The 24,448-nt window shown below is 33.7% G+C and overlaps 1 protein-coding gene across 2 annotated transcripts in view; it reads right to left on the bottom strand.

The window, feature by feature from the left end:
- Positions 1 to 24,448, bottom strand: part of LOC117224852 (metabotropic glutamate receptor 8) — a 204,821-nt gene that overhangs the window by 17,334 nt on the left and 163,039 nt on the right. For both annotated transcript variants that reach the window (XM_076526123.1, XM_033478029.2), the window contains exons 4-10: positions 13,926 to 14,138; positions 5,640 to 5,771; positions 3,728 to 3,907; positions 3,387 to 3,556; positions 2,365 to 2,519; positions 1,739 to 1,987; positions 812 to 961 (exon numbers count right to left, since the gene is read on the bottom strand). In XM_076526123.1, coding sequence (XP_076382238.1) covers positions 812 to 961; positions 1,739 to 1,987; positions 2,365 to 2,519; positions 3,387 to 3,556; positions 3,728 to 3,907; positions 5,640 to 5,771; positions 13,926 to 14,138 — 1,249 coding nt within the window. The remainder of the gene's footprint in view (positions 1 to 811; positions 962 to 1,738; positions 1,988 to 2,364; positions 2,520 to 3,386; positions 3,557 to 3,727; positions 3,908 to 5,639; positions 5,772 to 13,925; positions 14,139 to 24,448) is intronic.

Raw genomic sequence — 24,448 nt, 5'->3', positions numbered from 1 at the left:
GGTCGTCGACCAATGCAGAACGTAAACATAATCTAACGATTTACCTGTATCGAACTCAGAATAATATCTTACAGCACCTCTTTGGATTTCTCTCAGTGCCTGCTGTTATTTTCTGAAGACAAAAATATAGCCTTCCATTTAAGAAAATTAGACTGACCTTCGGATCTTCTGTATTACTCTACTCACAAGAAAACAATTAATACTACATGGTGTAGTCGATCCTACCAAATAACTTTTATACGAACATTTTTTTAATAACTATGATTCTTTCTGAGAGATCCTTCTATATTCGTTTAAACAAGACACCCCCTGTACAGTCGTTCGCAAAAGTAATGATGCACTTTTCTGATTTTCGAGAGATTGCCGACAAGGAAGAATCGGGAACTTGAAGCCGCCACTTTCGCCGCTCATCGTTCATTTTCTTGTAACATGTTTGCATAATGTAGCGGGTGGGAAACTAAAGATACGGATTTTCTCGGAAATGCTGAAAAATGAACTTTCCCTAAGAACATTCGAAGCATTTTTAACAGAAATTTTGTATGCGACCGAAAAGGGAAATTTAAGGAAATTTTTTTTTTGGTCGTCTTATGGAACAGGAACGAGGAACAAGTTCGGCCGTGTAAAGTCTTAAACTTATTTATTTAAATTTATAAACTTATATTGCTGTGAAGTGGACAGTATACCTTTCATTCGATGTTCACTAATGTTATAAATTGTTATATATAAGAAACAATAGTAGTCTTTAAACATATAAATTGCCATCGATGCAAATGTAATAACAATCGGATTAATCATAATTACAAGCACTAACCGATAAAGCTAACATTCCGAATGTATTGAAGAAGTTGTTGGCCATCCGGAGCTGGACGAAGTTTCTCACACAATTCGTGTACTGTTTCGTTCACACATTCTTCCTGAATTAAATTATGCACGCCATGCGCCATCGCAGATACTGCATCAACTATACAAAATTAAATATAGTATATTTTGTATATGCATATATACATTTTAAGTATAGTATAGTTTACCGACATATGCAAGCATCTCGAAAGTCGTGTTAACGAATGTAAATTTAAAATAGCAACGAATGACCTAACCCAGACCTTGAATGACAAGACCAGCGTATTGTGAACGAATATATGGTGAATAAAAACAGATGGTACCATTTTAAAAAAGCAAAGTCCACCAGGGTGACAGGTATGTAGCAGAGTTGTGCCTTGTTTCGAATAAATATTTATCTAAAATAATTTGTTCGAATGAATTCATTTTAGTCGAATATTTTATTCGAATGACAATCATTCATTATTCGTAACGAATTATTCTGTCAGTTTATTCGAATAGAGATTGCAAAATTATTCGAATAATAATGACCATAATTGTTGTCCGTTTTCTTTTTACGTAATTTGTTAAGCATACATATGTATACATACATATCTAAATATGAATTCTGGAATGTACGATCACTTACTTTGCACTCGAAGAAACGTTATTTAGTTATACATCGGTGATCATTCTACCCGAAAATAACAAACTTGCCGACGCAGCGGTTGTAAAAAGGAATGTTAATTGTACAAATTAAAGCGGAAGATGTCTCGAATCATTGAATATATCGGCTATATTTATTTCTACAGCTTTTGTAGTTCCGAGTAGTCTCTGATTATTTTGTCGTCTGTGATGAAAAAACTCAATCGACAACAAGATATTTGATTGGACTCGTACAAGAGAAAACGGTACTTACCCACAAACGGTACTAAACCTTCTTGTTCGTAATTAGTTAATTCCTCGCTACCATTGCAACGTCGTATTCCTTCCGATAAGTTCGCGCTGAAACTGCATTTGTGATGCTGGGACCAAAATTCACGGAACCAAACATTACGGCAATTCACCATTTTCCCGGGTAACTCTTTGTGCGGCACGTTACTTTCTGTTTGACCCTCGCATTCGTTATCCACTCTCGGGCGAAGATTTAAATAATAATTGTCGAAATCTGAAGATGAGAATTTCCGACGAATTAATCGGCGTAATGAACGGAGGTGTTGAGTTGTTCTTTATTTTCGTTATACTCTCGGATTAAAAAAGCTGAGAAAACGTCGTGTTTTCACGTCTTTCTGTCGCTCAAACCAACCGTGTAGTTTTGCGCAAATTTGTTTAGTCATTGCATAGTGAAATCTAGTAAACCGAACGTCAATTTAACAATCTCAGAAAAGACTCGGAATCGTTCGGGCCAATTTCAAGAATGTTATTCCACGTTAAAAAGTCGTGCGAATATTAACGTTGCTCATTGTGTACATCTAGCTAAATAAATAAAAAGATAAAATGAAATAAATAAAATGAAAATAAAATATCTTTGACATTTGAACACACCTTCAAGGGATGTTCGATGAGGTAAAATTGTAATCGCGCCCTCTGCCGCGAACTCTTGATGCCTTACCGGGTATACTTTTGCGCCCCATGAATCACTCCCCACCCACATAAAATGGCCCGTGCGATTGGCTCTGACAGTTGCTTGAAGAAGCTTTCTGTAAGATAAACGTGTCATTTCTTTTTTTTATTAGGGGAAGTTCAATATAATATCCATTTATGATCGATCAAATTGAAACATAAATGCAACGATCTTCTCCCTCGATAATCTTTTAACATTTCAATTCAAAGCAACCTTGTATATTGTGTTATGTTAATATAATTGTTTTAAATATTAATAATATAATCTATTATATCTTCCCAATTTTTTTTCATAAATGATGCCATATAACTAAACTGTTCAATATCAATTTGATTAAACAGTTTACTTTAATTTTTCGAAATTTTTGTGGCAGTGATGTGTCAGTCGAAGCGTTACTATAGACACTATAGAGAATTCATGAATTTTTCATATTTTTATCCGAACTGTATCCATTTAATATTCAACAGATGACCTCAACATTGATTAACGCTAGATATGCAAGAAGCGTCCAAAGGGCAGTGAGATCGATGATATGATAATTCAACTATCTATATGTATTTGTTGGCAGAAGCTTATTTTTTAAGGGATTCGCTTTCAGTTGATTCATTGCAAGACGTTCGTTTCTGCAACGGGCAAACTCGGGATGATGGTTGGCAACAAAGTAAGCCAGACATCAAATGCGATGCATTCGTTGACACCAATGGCAGGCGACCCGATATCACCGTATCGGTTACTTTAAAGAATAGGGCATTGTTTCCAAAGGATCTGACCACGGAGTAGTGAAGTCGAAGGTACGTTCTGATATAAAGAAAACTACGTTAGACTACTCAGCGCTTACCTGAGGATCGTCGTCGAATTTCTAAAAGGGAGTCGTACCTCGTCGCGATGGCGTAGTATGCAGGCATCAATTTTTATTTTTTATGAGCACAAATTCTTTCATTACCTTATATTGTCCTCGTCGACGAACAGAATGACGCCTCTGGCGTTGTGTTTCGAACTAAGACGATCGATTATTTTGTCGAAGTCTTCGTTCTTCGCGTTCCTTAAAATTTTCTCGCTCACTGCAACGCAGATGCCGTATTCAATCGACATAGAGATAAAACTGGCAATTCCCTGGAAAATATAGTACAGTCTCTGGTAGATAATACATTTTGTTTAACTTCTAACGCAGGGCAAATTGTGCCATATAATACTCGGAACGTGATAAACTCGAATCTTTGAGCCATGAAAACTCGATGGAAATTAAAATTTCGATCGGATTTGAAAATATATAAGTTTAATTACCTTCTCTCCGTAATCACCCTCGACTGCAACTGTGGAAACGTATTTCCATCCGAGTTGATCAATTATTTCCACCACCGCCTGTGCCTGGAAATTATCTGGCGGCACCACCCTACTAAAATATTCGAAGCGACTTTTGTCTGACAGCTCTATGGTCGTCGATGCGTAGCTTATTTGCGGTATCTGAGGACAAAGAAGCGATTATTCTTTTTTACCTTATTAATATTAACATCAATATATCTTAAGTATACTCGGTTATATTTTCGTTCGAGTGTTAGCGAAATTGTAGTTCACCCTTAGGCTGCGAATTTTATGAATTTGTGACAAAATTAAATACAATCAATTACGAAAGAGTGAGAGTAATATAATATAATATAATATAATATAATATAATATAATATAATATAATATAATATAATATAATATAATATAATATAATATAATATAATGTAATATAGTATAGTATAGTATAATATAATATAATATAATATAATATAATATAATATAATATAATATAATATAATATAATATAATATAATATAATATAATATAATATAATATAATATAATATAATATAATATAATATAATATAATATAATATAATATAATATAATATAATATAATATAATATAATATAATATAATATAATATAATATAATATAATATAATATAATATAATATAATATAATATAATATAATATAATATAATATAATATAATATAATATAATATAATATAATATAATATAATATAATATAATATAATATAATATAATATAACATAATATACTATAATATAATATAATATAACATAATACAATTGATGCAGTACATTTTTATATTGCATAATATTTTTCTTAAATTCGACGTGGACGAGTATTTTTCCACAAGCGCAACAGCGTAAACATCTCAATTAACAATTTAAATCCTCTTAAAAGCTGCACTTTAATTTTCTCTGCTTATTATTTGCGTCATGCAAAATTCAAACTCCCAGTTGGAAAAAATGTATGCATCGTGACGGAGGTTCTATGCGTGAAATGTTTTTTCGGAGACGTATGGATGTAGCAACTGCGCGGTCAATATGTCTGTAGAACTTTGCGGAAACTGGGAATGTCCGGAAACAATTCCATTGTGCGCGTACGCGGATTAATTATGTGAGCAAGCTTGAATATTGAATATCTATTCATTCTGTTTCCTCCAAAATTCCTTTGTAGCATTCAGTGAGTAATCCGGTTGAATTTTGCATGTTCTATGTAAGTACGTGCACTCGGTGTAAAAGGTATTCCGTACACACTGAATCTCAGATTTTTAACAGTTCGTCGATATTTCAATTGTTATAATTTCGTAAAAATGTCACGCCGTCATAAGTCAGGACTTATTTTAAAGTTCGAAATATCTACCTTCGGAATACATCGATCGGTTTAATCAGATTTACTCGAGAATGTTATAGATTGAAACGTCGCCGAACGACTTTTTTTTTAGTCGTTTTCTAGAAAGAGAAACGAGGAACAAGTTCGGTCGCGCGGAGTCCCCGTGATTTCTCGGTGTAGCGGAGATTCCGTAATATTATGAAATCGAGTTCATCGACGATTGTATGAAAAGTACCGGTTTCTTAAAATTCGTTAGAAAACAAATTTAGAATTATGCTAGTAGGATAACTGGAGGGAACTTCATACATATTTCAGCAGATCGGGGTTGCTGTTAATAAAGTAAGAATATTTGAACACACAGACTCAGTTCAGAGTTATTACTACTACTATTATACATGCAAAATTCTTATAGTAGTTGATCTGATCGAATAATCGATACAGTACAGAATCAAACAGGGTTTACCTATTACTAGTGTCAACCATTTTTAATCATTCTGTTCAATTTTATTGTCTGAATTTTTCTATTAAACAAATCTGTAATACCGACCTTGAATAATCTTAAAATATTGGCGATCATGATCGAAACGCCGCTAGAGGAAGCTCCAATGACGCCAGTTACTGGTTTGTGAGGCTCGTACGTCGGTAGCGTGTCGTTTTCACATTTGTACTCCGATATATCCTGGAAATAAACAGAACAAACATTACGAAAACCATATACATGGTAGATTCAGGTCTGAAATGTACCCTTATTTATTATATTTAATTTCTGCTTATTATTATGGCTTTAGGTACATACCGATGCAGTACGATATGTAAACTGTCAATGATTTTATTATGCATAGCAGACGATAAAATGTTAAACAAATAATAATCGTGCGATAATGAAATGAACGTGATAACGTATAACGTAATAATAATTTGTTAATTACATTTGTAAGACTAATTGAAATTATAAGAGCAGATTCAAGGTGACCTATATCCTTAAAATCATTTCACAATAAATAAGTATGAGGTATATAATCAAATTTGTTTCCATTGCGTTTCTATTATCATGTACAATTGTTCTTTATTATTTCAGTAGGTCAGTCGGCTTATTCCTTTTATAATGTACTGATTTTTAGCCTAGTTTTATAGACAGCTCGCTGGGATGGCTTCTTATTCTATTTATAAGTGAAAACGTTCAAAGGCTGGCAAAAAATATTGTAGTAGCTGTTTTTAAAATCTTTTAACGCTTGTAAGTCGATTTTGCGTTAACGCATTTTTTTATTTATTATTTTTTGTCATTTCGAATAATAGCAAAATTAGAGAAACGTATTTCAGTCATTGTCCAGCAGACTTGTCCCTCTATCATCTAAAAATATTCAAGTCATAAATGGCTTGAAGTTCAGTTTTAAAAGAAGTTATTGCGTTTTAAAGGGTGTTCACTCAGTTTTGTCCCCCACTGCAAAATTATAAATATTAATATGAGAGGAATTTCTTCAGCGTTCAATGCACTGAATTCTGCAAAGCAGAATTTATTAGCCGGTAATTACTGCTTGTTAATTAATTGTATACATTGTAACGTGAGCTTTATTGACAATGTCTTGTGAAAATATGTTATTGAACTCGCAATTAATTCTGTAATATATGTCACGAGAATTTCGAAGTACAGTTATTTGGACAACAGTTAATTTAATCACAGAATTGTGCAGTTTAATATTGTACAATATAGTACAACAAAATTTTATGCGAACGTTACGATGATCGAAGAAATGTTAATGCAAGGAAACGATTCTTTGCCTAAACAATTCTTTCGCCTACTATTTAAAACAAAAGGCGTGTAGATAATATTGTGTTATGTTAATTTGACAAGTATTCTTTTCTCGTTTCTTTTTTTTTTAAGAAATTATCATGGTAGTTTTCAACTTGTTACTGCTGCCAGTAATTACTTATCGATTCCATGTATCATAAATGTTTAGGCGAATATCAGGACGTAATTATCTGACAGACAAGTAGTACGTACATATTTTATGAAAATAATATTAAAACGTTCAGTTGAACGAATGAATTTCAGGGCAGTAAATTAAAATTATATGAATAATACAATAATAAAGTCTATAGTTAAAATATTGTTATTTTATTAAAATACTTTTAGCAACAATAATTGCAATAAGAATATTATACCGTTATGTCAATAAATTCAATCCAGTTAATGATATATCTTACGGCTTATACGTATATGTATAGTTTTAGTTCGCATTTCAAATATCGCTTTACTCCGAACTGTGTGTCGCGTCAGTGTGACCGATTAAGCGTTTATAGATTTGCATACATTATTTTGTGAATCCTCGTCACTGCCATATCATAGGCAGGTGAAATTCGTGAGAGAATGGTACTGCGTTTTAGCCACTTCGGGGCACAAATTGGTCATTAGAGGATATCAATATTAATGGAACATAGAAAAATGTATAGTGTATTCATAGAATTACTCGAATACGTGCAAGATTTCACGATTAGACTAAAGTTTCGAATGTGATATTACTTATTTAATTTATAATATATAATTAATTGTAATATATATATATATATATTGATATATATTATTATATATGATATATATAATGATATATATTATTATAATATATATATATTATAATAATATATATCATTATTATAAAGATTATAACATATAAATATAATATAATAAAATTATAATAAATAAGTTTTGTTGCATAGATTTTACATTTATTTTGCGTACACTTTGCATACATTTTGCATAGATCTTGCATATGTTAACATATTATAGATGCATAAAGATCCGTGACTTAGTTATTAACGCGTGTTTATTTAGAATTTTTGAACGTGGAAAAAAAGGATGCGTTTTTTTAAATTGCACGAGATTGAAAGTGTGCTCGCATCCCGGAGAGCGGAATACGTCGACGTTTCCGAATATTTTTCTATTTATTTCAGATGTCACACTGTGCAACGGAGCAAAACTGCACTCCACCGACGGCGTAAACGGAAATTTGAAATTACATTCGATTTTGAATCCTTTCATGAGTGGTGTATACTGAATATTTGACGGTTTTTATTACGCGGAGCGATCGAATCGGCGCGAGAGACGGCACCCGCGCTAGGCGTTGAGTACTACTACTGGGTGGCGTGCCACCAGTTTTGCCAAACCATTATCGTTCAAAATGAAACCGCGATTTGTAACGTCTGCAGAAACCAGAGATCGAATGAAACTTTTAGCTCTTCTCGAAACGAAAGTTATTCATTCAACTTTAAACATTTCAGTTATTTCTGCTCTTCACTTTCGGCGTTAATACTTTTCGTAAAAATTCCGGAATCACTTCGATTCATAAAAGTTCTGCATGATCATACAATTTTTAACAGATATTTAACACTAATCTTACCGTCGTCGGTCAAATCACCGGTTCGACAATTCTTGTTCTTCGATTATGAAAATTATAAAGACACTTCCACTGGGAACCATTAAGTAAATTTATTAATATAAAAATTGGAGAAAATCTAAATCAATTGAATCTTTTTAATTTCTATAAGGCAACACGGACGAGTCATATTTAACATCTAGTACGGATAGCGTTAAAATTATTATTAAAATTATTAATATTAAAATTATTAAAATACATATAAAAGGTAGGAATATATCATTTTAATTAGTATTACAGGACTTCCGATTACAGTAATTTTTCCCTAATTCGCGTACGAGATTGCGCACAAAAATTCCACACAATTTGGGAAGAGGAGATACGATTATATTCGAGCCTTGCGGTTCGTTTTTATAGTTATCGATTGTCAACAGCTATAAAAACGAGACGCGATTGTCCATTTTTGTGCGCCATCTGAGCGCGTATTAGGGAAAAATTACTGTATTTCCATAGGGCAAGTCCAGCAAAGCTTGGCCAGCGGGAGAGACCGGCCAGTGTAAATGACGACGCTATACCGGCGTTGTGCTAAAAGTCGGAAAACACTTTACTAAATTGATTGTTGATTACGTATTGCAATTGTCGCGAAACTGTATCCTAATCTTGCAAATTGCGTTTAAAGTTTCATACGGAACTGAACGTTTCTTCGCTAATATATATTCTTAACAGTAATTGACAGATAGATAAGTTTATTTACACTATTGTAATTTTAAGGGATATATTATATGCATAAAACTACTGTATAATCTCAATAGTACGCATGTGTTCATTTCTACCTTACGTTAAAAGTACGGTCGATCTCTCCCGTGATTCTGGTATAGACCGATCATACTAATCCGGGAGAGTTCAATCACATTAATTGTTCCGTTCTTCGACGGGATATTTACTCTTCTTCTATCCGGTTTTCTTCGGAGCAAATTTGCCCTCTTTTCAAGTTGGAAATAGCCTAATTTCCGAAGAATTCCCTTAGCGAGACAATACCCGCATTCCCCTTCAACGAACGGTATGCACTTAATTCCACAAACAAGTGCAATTGTCATGGTCAGAGGACGCGGTAGGCAACTTGCAAACAATATAAATAGTTCGGAGAACATTAAGATAAAGAAGAACAGCGGAATTAAAAGGAAACGCAGGAATGTTTCAATTAAAAAGGGGGAAGAATGTAAAGAGACGTAGAAAGCAATTAAAAGAAACATTCGACTCATTGGAGACTTTCAAAACAATGGAACAATTGCAACCAATCGCAACAAAAACAAACATAAATCTTCGTAATTAAAAGTTATCCTTTTCTCTTCATTTTACGATGTCTTTCTATTATATTTCTTCTCTCTTTTTTTCATCATTTTTCCTTCTTTGATTTTCGCAAATGTCAGGATACATGGTTAACACGTTCCGTGCCACGTGTACCATCGATGGTACACGCTTGCATGTTTACTTAGTGAACTGAACAAATTGTTTACAAGAAATTTAGAACCGAAGAATCAATTTCCACCGCAAGAATGGGCGTTGATAAGTTTTTGTTACGTTGTTATGTGTACGAGAATTAATAATTGCACGTAATACATCAAGTTTTAGTAAAATATCAAAGTGTGAAGATTCGAGTAAAAAAAGCTCGGCACGGAACGTGTTAATATTCTTACTGACGCTTCCTATATTTCGCAGCAATAACTGTCGAAATGACGAACATAAAATATCAATAATTGAGGATCGCGAGTGGTTGGGAGGTGGTCCATGTGCGTTATCTCTTAATCCGTGCGGTGCTTATGCCTGTGTTTCTCTAAAGTCTTGAGCAAATGTGTGTCAGAGGAGACTACGCATATTTATCTACTGATACGATCTTCTCCTAATTGGATATCAAGTTTCCCGGATATCGCGTTCGTGTACTCGTAAAACAGTCGGCATGGTGTTACGCTTTCTACAATCTGAATCTGAAAGACTAATCGAATTCTTCGCCCCGCGTTTGGAAAGTAATTATGTGCCATGCCTTATTAAAATTCCGCCTTGAGTAGGTTAAAAGTATGGCTACGGCTGGCGTGCGCAGCTAAGGCACGTGTAAAACAATTCACGACTTTATTAAATAATGGTATTAAGTTTGCTTAATAGGATCAGAACGGCACCACTTCTCGTAAGTCGTGCTTCAAAGGACATCAACTGCATAAAGGATGCTGCAGCAGATTGTTTAATGAGCTGAAGAATGCCTGCATTTATAAAAGGTGGAGCTTGTTGACTACGGCCAAACAAGATAAGCATTTTTCTTAACTATTTAATGAGTCTCGTAACGTTTCAATTGGCCTGATGAATAAAATGAGACGTTTCTTTATCATTTTCTATTTGACGTTTATACTAATGAATACGGTAATTTCTCTCTAATTCGCGTTCAGATCGCGCACAAAAATGGACAATAATGGAGATACGATTATTCGAGCCACGCGGCCCATTTTTATAGTTTCCGATTGTCAACGATTATAAAAACGATTTTATATATATAAATATATTATAATGTTTTATAAGCGAAGTCAAAGACTTTTATATTAATCGAATGTATAAATCGATAAATCGTTGCAGAAAGACAAAGAAAGAAGTTCTATTTGATAAAATGATATTGCAAAAAGTTTCTCCGCTGTCTAACAATCATTTCAAAGGAGAGAAGATTTATTTGGAAATAAATAAATATAGCGTAATAAATGAATATGCATAGCGTAATACGCGATTTTTCAGTGCTTTAACGGGAATTGTTTACGCAAAAACCATTATATAACAAGAAATTATTGAACCAGGCGATATTTTAATTGGAATATAGCACAACGGTGCAACAATTTAGCTTTCTACACGTTCTACACGTTAAAAATCCAATCAAAGTTTTAATTTCGTTTGTTCTTTTTCGCTGACTTATTTTTCCGTTTGAAGATTTTATAAATTGCATTTCCGAACCATAAAGCATATTATTGATTTTTTAAATGTTTCCATTCGGAAACGTGAATAGTATAAATGCCGATATGGCGGGTCAAAGTGACCGAGTTCGATTTAATTGCTTTTTTTTGTAGTATACGTATAAATACATTAATCTATCTCGAATCTAACAATGGTTTTGTATCTTTAAAAATTATAAAATGAAGAATCTGAAATGGTTAATTTTCATCAATTAAGAATCACTGTCATGAACGGCTATATGTAACAAAAATTCCTTAACTTTTGCTCACATTTTTTCGTACACTTCCTGTTAATCTGACAATTTAGAAATTGCTTCATATAAACAGTAAATTTCTATAAGTTGATGTTCGAACCTACTTGTCAATCCTTTCTGATGTTTCTCAAGTTAAAGGGGTCGCACATCCTTTCTCACGAACTAAACTTCACATATCCGCCGAAAATAAAACGTAAGGGTGTCGGATGCAGCGATATTTGCGGGAAATAAAAGAGACACGAATGAGTCGAAACTCGAAACAATTGCTATTAGTGGTTTAATCACATTTCGCTCTGACACCGTTCGTTTCCGTACCAACTACCACCCGTATTTTAACGTCAAAAGCGGGACTTATTAATGAATACGACACCATTCCAATCTTCTTTTTATTGCACTCTCACTCGACATATAATACATACGAATGTAGTTTTTCCGAAACAAATTGTGGTTTGCTTTTGCAAGCTAGAAACCTAACAACGTGAAAAGTTCGATCATCATTTCACAATTCAAGACACATCGAACAACTATACCAATTGGTGGATTACATAATCTTCGTCGAGATCACGTAACAGTCTTAAATTTTATGTCTGACAATGTACAGGGTGTAATAAAAGGTTTTGTCATAGATGCATTCTACACCTTAAAAAACTTTCGGCAAAAGTAACTTTGACCATATTTTTCATGGTCAATTTTGTTAAAATATAATGAATCGCGAAAACATTCGGGCACTGCTTAAAATGGAATAATTTTTTAAAAATTGGATCGATCCACTTGATTGATAGTAATTAAAATTGTATCTAATAATATCTGTTTCTCGCTATACATTTTACTGCCACACGTTTATTAAAACAAAATATTCTGCATTTGTTACGTACAGGAGAGATTATCTGCTAGGTCTTCCTCGAATAACTGATATTAGAATGCTATCGCTTGGCCGATAATTAATTTTTATATTCGATTGTTTCGACTATGTGTCTAATTTATAGCGTCGGTAGCAACCAAGGGTCGTCGCTAAACTTTTGTTGCTAGTTAAACTAAAGAAGAAACAGCTATTGTACGAACACGGATTGCTTCGATAATTAGAATGCTTGAGTTATGATAGAAACGAATGAAATACAAAGCCTCGAACAAGACTTGGAAAAGTGGATAAATCGCTGTGCACTTCTCAGATCGGTCTCGGTTAATCCCGGAGGAATTAGTCACTGTTAACTGTTTTGGCGTCCAGAACAAAACGAATGTATTTTTTACTCGAGCGCTGTATAAAGCTTACAAGCAGAAGTAATTAATTTACCTGCATTTATGTACGTACATTAGGATGGCTTTTATTTACTTACGACGAACTATATTCTGCGGCATCTTCCGGAATGGCTCTAATTAAATAAAAAAAAAATGTTCTGCGGACAATTTCGGCTCGATCGGATAACGGGAAAATGCGCCATCGAGCCCTCAAACATTAACCCTTATCGGACGTCAGATATTCAGGCCTAATATATAATGTCACGTGGGACGTGACATATTTCCGATAAGGGTTAAAATAATTGATTGCATGCTCGTAAAATCGGTTTTCTCGAATATCTTCTAAATTATCGACTATATCGAAAAATATGTTAAACTAAATTTGCAAAGTTGGACGGGCAGCGTCGCTCAGTGGTCGGTTTCCGTACAAAAAGCGAAAAAAAATACATATAACAACAAAAATTATATAATTAAGTCTTACTTCTTCATTTTATATTACTAATCACATATATTTGAGTTTTCGTTGGGATAGAATAATGAAAAGAAAATGCAATGCAATTTCTTCTTATAATTTTGTTTCTCAATTTTGAAAACTGTATTGTATTTCGATTATTTGCGATCAATAAGAACTAAGAAAAATGTGTAAATTTTATCTTCGACCTTAATGTACTGCTTCTTGAAAGATTAAAAATCTTTCTCGATGCAGTCGGAATTTGTGTGAATCATTGAAAAAAAGAATGTTTGTCAAAATATCATGATAATATATTCGTCGAGGGAAAGATAAATGTTTCATCGAAGTAGCATTTTTGTCATCGAAAATGATGATCGGCAACGAACATAGTTTTTGGTTTGCAACTGGTTTTTTTGAATAATTTCTTTTACATTTCACTACGAATAGCTACAACTTGAATAATAACAATTATTCAGGTACCATCATTGAAAAATACATATTCGATCATTTTCAAAGTTTTTAACACTCACTTACTTGGTTCATGTATGATCGTACAAATTCCATACTTTGGTCGAGGGCATAAGTATCGCTGCTACAAGAGTCAAGGATGAGCGCACCCAAGGTGGTATTGGGTAATAATTCAGTGTCCGCGTTTATCTCATCAAGAACGTAGAGCATTGCTTCCATACGCTGCATCCCTTTCTCTTCTTTCACCGCACCGCACGGCGACTGGCCGACACCAGATACCTGGGAAGAAACATATGATTAACCTTTCAATGTGTAGTCTGTAGCAGAGTCGGGCATTATCCCAATAAAATTTGATTCGAATAACATTTCGAACGAATTCTTCGAATAAAATTGTATTCGGGAAATACATATTTCGAATAAATTCGCCGAATGGAAAAATTGTTATCATTGTCTTGGTAGTCTGTTTTTGTTATAACGGGTGTTCTAACTGTGTTTGTTATAAAGTAATCGTAGATCCCGACTTCTTCCGACGCCATAAATGTAAAAAAAGGCTAAATTTGATGAAACTCAAAAATAGCATGTTCCGTCGCCCCTGACACAAGCCTACTCGTATTTAAGATTTCGCGTGCACCAGCAACAACCGATTTTTCTAAGATAACTGTAGATATCGATCCACCTTTTACAGATTAAATAAGACAAGTGTGCTAATTATTCAAAGTGTAAACAAGTTTTAGAAGGAAAAGTGCCCACACTTATAATTTAACAATGTAACACTAGGCCAGTTTCTCTTTGATTAAACAGTCCCGACCGATCTGAACAGGTACAAGTATTGTTTGTTAACGATTTATCAGAATGAAGAATTTTCAATGAGGATTTTCTGTTCTATTTAATTGCAACAAATTTCATTATTCCATTTTCCCGATGACTTCGGATGGAATGAATATTTTCTTCGATTGCATGCACCAATAATTTAGTAACACCCTGTAAATAGAATTTACTATTTTGCGAATTACAGTTTCGTTTCTAAAATACCATTAGTTGAAAATTGAAAGTTCGCCTACGTGATGGCACTACTTAAACCCCAATTAGCTGAGCGGTTCACCGCACACGCTCACGCGCGCACACGTGGGAGCACATGTGTGTGTGCTGATGATATCCCCGAAACGAAATTTCAATTTGCAAAATGGCACAGAACTTGCCGATATCTTTTTACGTCAATTCATCCGCGTCTCGAATTAGTTATTCGAACAGATATATCAAATAAAACTTGTCCAGACACAAAATTCGTCTTTTGCTTTTTTTAAACGGGACCGTATATTTTTATTTAATCATGCATGAGATGATTCGTTGTTCATTCCGATGCAAATCCATTGAATTACACGTTAAGATTTTAATACTAAAGCAACCAAGGCGATGGCAATGATCGGTCTCACACGTTTTATTTCAAAATGCTGAAATTATGAACTCTTTTTTATATAATACAACGATTGAACAATTTCGTTTGTAGAGATACACATTATAATGTAAATGGCGAAAGGGCTAAATAATTTCAGTCTCGTCACTTTTATAAAACAACGCGTTTAGTGTTAATGTAGGTCAAGGTCATTCGTGATCGTTCTTATATGGTTAAAAATTAAACAATTTCACGATCAAAATAACAAGTGCTTAGTACTTTCTATGCTGCACTATACTGCACTTATAATATTAAATTATTATTATTAATTATAAAATTATATTATAATATAATAGTATAATATATTAATATAATATAATATAATATAATATAATATAATATAATATAATATAATATAATATAATATAATATAATATAATATAATATAATATAATATAATATATTTATTATAATATATATTATAATATATAATTATATTATAAAATTAAACAATTTCACAATCAAAATAACAAATGCTTAGTACTTTCTATGCTGCACTACACTGCACTTTTATATTTATATTTATTGCGAAATGTATTTTGAATAACTGGATGTTAGAAACACTGCGATATAATAGGCAACTTACTTTCTTGTCCTTTTCTTTAATTGTTTACGTCTGAATAAAGACTCTAGATTACGATTACGTTATGTCAAGAAAATATTGATCTTTGATATTTTTCCAGTGTTCGCATCACTGTGCGACGTAGTATAATTTCGTTCACGATTCAAAGTAACCTGAACGGTGCGCGAAACTTTCAAAATTTGAACAATTTAAGGAGCTAAGGTGACAGCTCCAGCAATTTCTTGATTAAAAATTTTCAAAATTATTAGTTGATGATTATTTGATCGCAAAAACCGTATCACGGCTTTTTGACCTGCACTGTATTCTTATTTCTTAGACGGTAATATCACTTTTCACGTTTTAGAAGGGTGAAACGAGCTGACTCAGTTGGTTTAATACTTCGTGCTCGTTTGGAGGACATTAGGCAATCTCAATGTTATCCTTTTCTGTGAGTGAACTCCCCTCGTTGCGTTTCAGAGTGAACAAGATCCGAGAGGAAAAAGCAAAAGTCGCGACGCTTCCAAATTGTTGACCTTTTTCTTCCGATGAAGCTTTCTTGCAATAGCCACTTTGAAAAAAGCACTGTAAGGGTCTGGTTAAAGGGAAAATCCACGTTCCGCGAATTCTCAGAGATAGAAAGGAAGATCTTCGTGCTGTTATTTCACTTTTAGCGTTTATACTTAGCGTTACAATTAAGCACAACAGAATAACAAAGAGTTTCTTGAATTTAATTTCTTAGGCTTCTGAATTTCTTTTTTTCTTCAATTGCAGAGCTTAAATAGCATCCTATGAAATCTGTCATTTAGAATCACAATTTGGCTTTCGCGTTCATTTGGCGATGAAAATGCATTTCGTTTATACTAAGACAAAAGTAATCAAAACCACACACACTCTCGCTGTACGGATTTTGAGAAAACGATTAACAATTCGTGGGTTAATCAAGGACTGCATTTATTATTACTGCGATTATCACACAAAGAGAGAAGAGAGAGAGAGAGAGAGAGAGAGAGAGAGAGAGAGAGAGAGAGAGAGAGAGAGAGAGAAACCTACTTTATACGCTTTGAAAGCAAGAATATCAGGACAAGTTCATATACACACAAACGATGTAATTTATCTCCCTTTAACAATCCAACAGCTACGATAATTTTTGCTGAAGTAGTTTCCAGCGGTGCATTTGAAATGAGTCGGCGTTCCATTATTCATGTAGAATAGTTGGCCGCGCGATTTTTTCCATGGATTGCCTCTTACACTACTCTTAATTCTTGCAAAATTTTTCGCGATGGTCACATTTAATTGCACGGCGCGAAAATAATTTATTCGGCATCGAAACTTGCGCGCGTATCAAATGTACAGCGACGATGTAAACGGACAACAGAAATGATGTTTTGGATGGCTTAATCCATCCGTCGACAGTTACGAATTAGCGCGTACGATGATAATTTTGTTTAAGCTTTCGTTCACGGTACAGCGTTGGATGCAACATCTATTTATAACAAGAATTTGCAGCTAAAGAAGCTTTTTCCGTGTAACACTCCGCGTGCTTTGAAGCGAGAACGCAGGCTGCTACAGTAATTTTAGTACATGTTTCCGGATCTTTTGATATCATGTCAAGAACTAGTTCTTCGGTCTCAAGTGCTCGAATAAATCTGGTTCTACCGGCGCTGAAAGAAACAGACAAAAGATTCCTCCCTTTCGTGACATTTATGCAGCAGTTCTGTAAGTTCGCTTTAATGACTGTCGCGATACAATTTTTTGCCAGTCGGTTTCAAAGACAATGGCTAGCAAAACGTGCCACTATTTACGTAACACTTACGAAAATTGTTGCAACACGAAACGTTGCAAGTTTGACATTACATCGTGATGTCGTATGCCAGCATTAATTATGTATTTCGCATTGTATAAATTCTGTGATTAACAAATTAAGAAGGGTTAAATTAACAAATTGAGAAGATAAATTAACAAATTAACAAATCAAGGACACTATTTTCAATGTTCGCAGAAAGTTCTTCGCAACGATTTAAGTCATTATATATTAATAATTTCGTCTCTCAACAAATAACCGATATTTTTTTATTTCATTAAATATCGTTGGTTTATAAAAAAAAGATGTTAATTTCAATTATTCAGTAAATTAAAGAATCAACTGCAATAACAATACTAAAGCATATATTGGCATATATTAACAATACTAAAGTATATATTAACAAATAAAATGCAGGAATATGGATTTTTCCAATTTAATGAAATTTTTTTTAGACTTTCGAAGGCTAAATAAATTCTGTGACCAGATTTCAATTTGACAGGACAACATCGATGGAAAAATCAAAATTTTTTAATGAAACGTCAACATCGCGAAATATTTTCGGGATTAAAACTTTCATCGATTTATACGCCATCCTTTCTCCTTCTATTGTTCTGAAAAAGCTGCGCGGTATTGGATTCATCATTCTACAAATCTCGAGGTAGACTTTTCTGTAGGAATACGAATGATACGAACGCGCATTCGTAATGTAATCATAATTTTTCTTGTAATACCTAGTTCCCTATTAAGTTACATTTATATTCAACGGTTACGTAAATTTAGTTTATATTCTTTATTAATGCAACAAATATAATAGATTGACGAAACTCTGTACATTGTACATTCGTTTCGAAACATTAATGTGACCTGAAATTACTCTCCCGATTCAGTTCCGGTTTGTTTATTGATTTTTAAAATATTGATACGCTTTCCCCACAGGACATTTTCGATACAACCTCCGCAAACCCGCAGCGGTTAATGCAACATGCCAGAGGGAAGCATATTTTCCAGCTGGTCAACTGTAACTCTTCATTTTACCACGAACAGTTCCTTTCAAATAAAATATAAATATAATATTAGGTTGTAACATAAATTCGTCCCGCGCGTTTTTGTCAATTCAAAATCACGAATATATTCTGAAACCGTCATGATGGACGTTTTTAACGTTTCTGCAATATCACGTATTGCTACACGATGATTATTGTTACCGAAGGCACGAGGTGCATCTCTCAAGTCTAAATCGATCCTTAAATTTCCTAAACCATTTCCTACACGTTGATTCGTCAATTGCATTGTCTCCGCCGCGAATTTTTAGACATGTTTTCGACGGATTTTTACCTTCGCCGTAGAAAAATAGCAAACCGCGACGAGAACGTTCTTTATCTCCGTGCGTTTGAAAACTTTTATGACGGCAGTGAAGACCGCCGATTGTAAACAGACTCGCGCAGAAATAATCATTGAAATCTAAAGAGAAAAGAGAGGTGAAACGCTCGACGACGCGAAGTTGCCAAGGAATCGGCGAAGCATTTTTACGCGATTGAGCAACAAAACGGGACAAACTTACGTTGCTTGCATTGTTAAGTCCCTGTTAATTTTGGGCCCTTCTTACTGCCTGTATGTTTACGTGTAAGATAACAGAAGCTTTTGGTTGTTAGAATGCGTCGAAACCAGTAACGTTCGTGTTCCATAATGTTAAACACAATGCGAGAAGCAAGAATAATATACCTTAATAATATATCTTCCTTATGGAAGAATTATATCTTCGAACCGTGCAATGTTAAAGCGTAACGTATTACTCATTCGAGCATAACGTCTACGTGAAATTAATCTTGGCATTGAGCCTTGGTCTTGCATAGTTTTTACGAGAAAATAATTCATGGAGCAATCGGGCATCGTTTTTTTTATTGAAGAGGACACATATATTTCACAACTCAAAAGGAAAAAGGAAGGAAAATTAATTTCTATTAATTAATATTTAAGTAATCTATTTCTTGACGGATATTGTTTTTCAGCTGCTCCAGAGTTTCAGGAATATTGGCGTATACATTTTCTTTAAGATATCTCCATAAAAACAAAATCGTGAAATTAATCGACCAATTGCTCCTTGTGCAAAAATTTCGCATCATTCAGTGACTCGTGTAGGATATCACGATGTTTTCCGAAAAATACGATTATGAACTACACGATTGTTAAAGCAAAATAGACGCAGACCGCGCGACAACGAATTGGCGGCCATTTAAATTCGGGTACTTTATTACGGCCGTCACTGCATACGAAGCTTCACTTTGAAACTTCCTGGTGTAGAAGATAAATCAAAAAATCTACCGGCCATGGAACGGTTTCAAAGTAGACAGGAAGCTCAGAATATTGAAGTTTCGAAAAAAAGAAGGTTCTGCGAAGCTATGAGGAAAACTGGTTGATGAACTGGTCTCAGCGTTCCTAATCGATTCAATGTCTACAGGGTGGGGAAATGACAAATTATCCTGAAAACTCGATCAATATCCGAAGCGACTGATCTGAAATTATTATCGAGACTTTACCTTCAATTTCCTGTGATAATCAGAAGTTATTAAAAAATTAATAAACAGCATCTGCGAAAGTGCCGGTTAGTTAAACAACTCTTACAGATTTGAATAACAATTTCAAATTAGTGGTATTTTCGAAATGATTATTTCGATACATTGGAAGTTCCACCGTTTAATTGAACGTGTAATAATAATGGCGGCCTCTAAGAATAATTTCGTTCGTATTTACGAAGAAATATAATTATTGTATGTAGAATAAAAACTGGTACACACCTATAACGATCTATAAACAGTTGACAGTAATGTGTTAAAAAAGAAATAGAATTTCTTATATTTTATTCCTTCTTATGTATTCGATTGTATGTTTGCAGATTAATGAATATAAGAAACGCACAATTTTGAAGTTTTAATATATCAAATTGTCTGCGTAAATGTGAAATACAGGAAATTGTTAGAGACTATTAGAGGCTAATCAGTACCGAGGTATCTTATTGTTTAGACAAGGGTTAAACGTAAATTCTTCAATGGAGAATAAAAAGGTCGAAACTTGAGTGGTGAGAAGCACAATTGGTTTAGAGAAGCGAGTGGTACGAGGAATCTTTTCATCGATGGTAGCAGAGAAAACGATCCTTCAGGATGAAATGCACGCGAAACAGTAATTAAAAACGATGGTCCATATACAGGGTGGGTCGCTACATATTGTCATCTAGATTTACGTCATTATTATCACGTGTGGTGAAAAAGAAATTGTTTTCATTCGAAACAATTGAAAAAATGTGAATACATACACGGAAATATGGCATACAAGCCCCTGGAAGGGCACGGAATTATAGCCCCCCAGAAACAGCTTTTTTTATTTCATTAAAAACATTATTAAATTACTAATTTTTATCATGCATAAAAATGTCTGAAAAATCGAAATATATTTTTAGTGAATTCGATGAAAATTCTAGTATTTAATGAGAGTTCCGGCGAAGCAAGAATTGGCTTAAAGGCACGGTAATTGGGACATCTACCCTAGCAGCTGACATTTCACAGTCCGTTAAACATTTACCAAGACTCAATAACCATTTCACAATAAGTTCACCGATAATCATCTACATTCGATATAAATATGTTTTCATTTCGTAATAAAGAAATACAGCAGCATTTCTGCATGGAAAATGCCTGTATCTCGAAATTTTTTCGGCTTTACAAACAATTCTTTCTCCTTTACAAATTAGCATCAATTCTTCTATTTTTGATCTTTCTATCTATTCTCGAGCCGAATGCGAGCATACAAAATTTCATTAGACACAAAGTTCAATAATGAAGGCAATAAAATAAATATGAAATTGAAACGAAACCTATGTTCCCTACAAAAATCTAGTTTCTACATTGTCTTTATATGCGAAAAAAGAAATTTTACATTCACTCCAATTTATTAGGCTCACGTGGTTGCGTACCCCATGAGCTGCACAAAAAATAGTAGAATACTTCCCACGTTTCGCGTTTATTTTCTCTGGTTTTTGAAAAACAACGCAACCGCAACGCGGAGTGGCAAAATAACACAAGTTCAATGGAGGACTTGCATCGTTTTCCCTAAAATGCTACAAAAATGTTGATAACTCTTTTATTTATTGTTATTCCCGAGTGTAACAAAAGCATTGAATGTTTTACAAACTGAAAGAAATATACAGTGGCTCGTGAAAGTGTGTGAAAATTGTTGTTACAAGAACTAGTTTACTAGACCATGCGCGAAGAAATTTTTTGAAACATCGCGATTAGTCGAAACGACAACAGAGAATAATGTTTTTAACCGTTTTCATCGGAATTTGTAATGTACATTTAAGCAATGCGATCTATAGATCTCATTAAGTTTTATATGAATACTGACAAATTCATCGAAATTGATTGATATTACAGCTACGAACGATTGGAGGTTATTAAAATCGCAGTTTTTTCTTACTTTCGACAGTTTTGTCTGATCATTGTGAAAAATTTGAGAGAAGTCTTATATCTTTTAATAGCCGCAGCTTGTCTCCACGCAGATCAATTTCGATGAATTTGTCTAATTTGTTTAAATTTTCGACGTGGGCTCAGGCACGACAGTTCGAAAACCTAATTTTGTAATCTTTTGTCTCATTTCAATTAATTTCTATATATTTAAACTAATTCCTCCAATACTCCAAAAAGATTCGAGGCATTTGTTTCGATTATTGAAACGTTATTCCGTTTTAAAAGGCGTTGAAACAATTTCATGAACCACTAATAGAAATGACACCTAATAGAAACAATAAAGGGACATTATTCGTAAAAATAATTAATGTTCAGAATTTTCAATGGTGATATTCTAAAGGATATGTCATGCCGTGTTTTTGTTTGCCACAGATTTGTTTGACTAAACTAAAGGTATTAAAAAGATATTACGCGACGAAGTATATTGTGATTCTTATCTATACGTTTCATAGATAGACATACACCCATATACGCACACACATGCATGGCATTCAAAAGAACGACGCCAGTTGATAAGCGTTGTCAATAATCTAATAACGGATTCTGCCAATTGCTGATACATTTCGATTACATTTTAAATATCGACATTCAAAAAGAAAATCACTTCACAGTCGTGTTCGATATTACATTTATTTCATTTCATATCTGCCAATAAACGGTGGACGCTGTGTCGGATATCTAGGAAGAAAAAAAAACGCAAACCGAGATAGAAATCCACTTGATATTCTCATGATAGGATTCTCTTTATGGCTGCATTCACAAGATACACGATGAGTTCGTTACACAAAATGTCCGATATAAGTGTAAAAAATCGGTTATTTAAAAAAGAAATAATTGCAAATAACGGTATATGCAATTTATTAGCGGAATGAGTCGTTTTTTACATTATGCTTTCCGTGAGATTATTAATTACTTATATCGAACTTGTCTAAAGATCGTTTAAATATAAGGGAATTTGATCTACAATATACCCAAAATTATGGTACTTCCGTGAAATGAGGTGTTCCTGAGGTCATTTGAAGTAACTTTTTCCTTAGCGAAAATGCAATCCGCGGCTTTGTTTACGAGTTATTAACGAAAAACAGTGACCAATGAGGGACGAGCGCGACTGACGCGAGACGGCTGAGCCAATGAGCGCACGAAGTCCAGGTTCGCTTATTGGCCTGGTCACCTCGTGCCAGCTGATCTCTCCTCTCATTGGTCGCTGTTTCTCGTTAATAACTCATAAACAGATTGCAATTGCGCTAAGGTAAAAGTTACTTCAAATGACCCTGTTATTTACTTCAATCACCCTGTATATGAATTTGATATTAAATTTGCTGTAGTATGTTCTATTGTTCAAAAAGATATGTTAATGTAATATTTACGTTCTTTTAACATAAAATTAAGTCGATTGCAAGAATTTATCTTTATTTTGTCAGAACGTTTTACTAAAGACTGCTTGAAATAACGTGCTCGACGAAAATTTAATTTGTTATTCTATAAAAAGGAGTAAAATGATTTTCGGAGTGGGCGTACTGTTTCGTTTCGGAAGTATATGTGCTCTAGAAATGTACATACATATATCTCGCAACAAGTACCAAAATATTCGCTATTGGAATATATACTTTGGATTCGGTACTCGTTAATGCAGGCACATAAGCATCCAACTGGACTTTGGTTCGAACGCGGTTTCGCAATTAATAACGGAGTATTGAGATGTTAATTGCCTCCATGCGATTTATTGCTACCTAACATAGTTATCTGATCCATATGTATCAGCAGTATCTGACGGTTACCTGGCCGTTTCGCATGAACGTACTGTTGTTTAAATGAAGTTGACAAATGGTGGTAGAATTGCCTTTCAATTTAAACAATCCAGAACGCTGTTGACTCGAAATTGTTTTAAGAGATGTTAAATCGTCTAAATAAATCTTTAAAAAACTTATTTATTTATTAATGCTTCAAACCATTATTTAGCAAATAGAGATTCGATATTACTTATTATCAGTTTCTAAATTATATATTATTGAACATTGTTCAAGGAAATTACAAATTATCCTTAGATTCGTTTTTTGTATATTTTGCAGATGAAAAATTTGTTTTCTCAGAATGTATGATAGAGATGTTCTCCACTATCAGGTTATTTTCAAATTGTTAACAATGTTAAGAATGGAAATAACCTTTTATTTAACTTCTGTTTCTTGCGATCAAGGTAGAGAATTTTTATTTCGCATAAAGATACGAAGACTAATCACAACGCTGTCGACA

The sequence above is a fragment of the Megalopta genalis genome, chromosome 13 (genome assembly GCF_051020955.1).
Source record: "Megalopta genalis isolate 19385.01 chromosome 13, iyMegGena1_principal, whole genome shotgun sequence".
In the NCBI taxonomy this organism is placed as follows: Eukaryota; Metazoa; Arthropoda; class Insecta; order Hymenoptera; family Halictidae; genus Megalopta; species Megalopta genalis.
The sequence above is the reverse complement of the archived record's forward strand: the minus strand, read 5'-3'. Positions and strand labels throughout refer to the sequence as shown.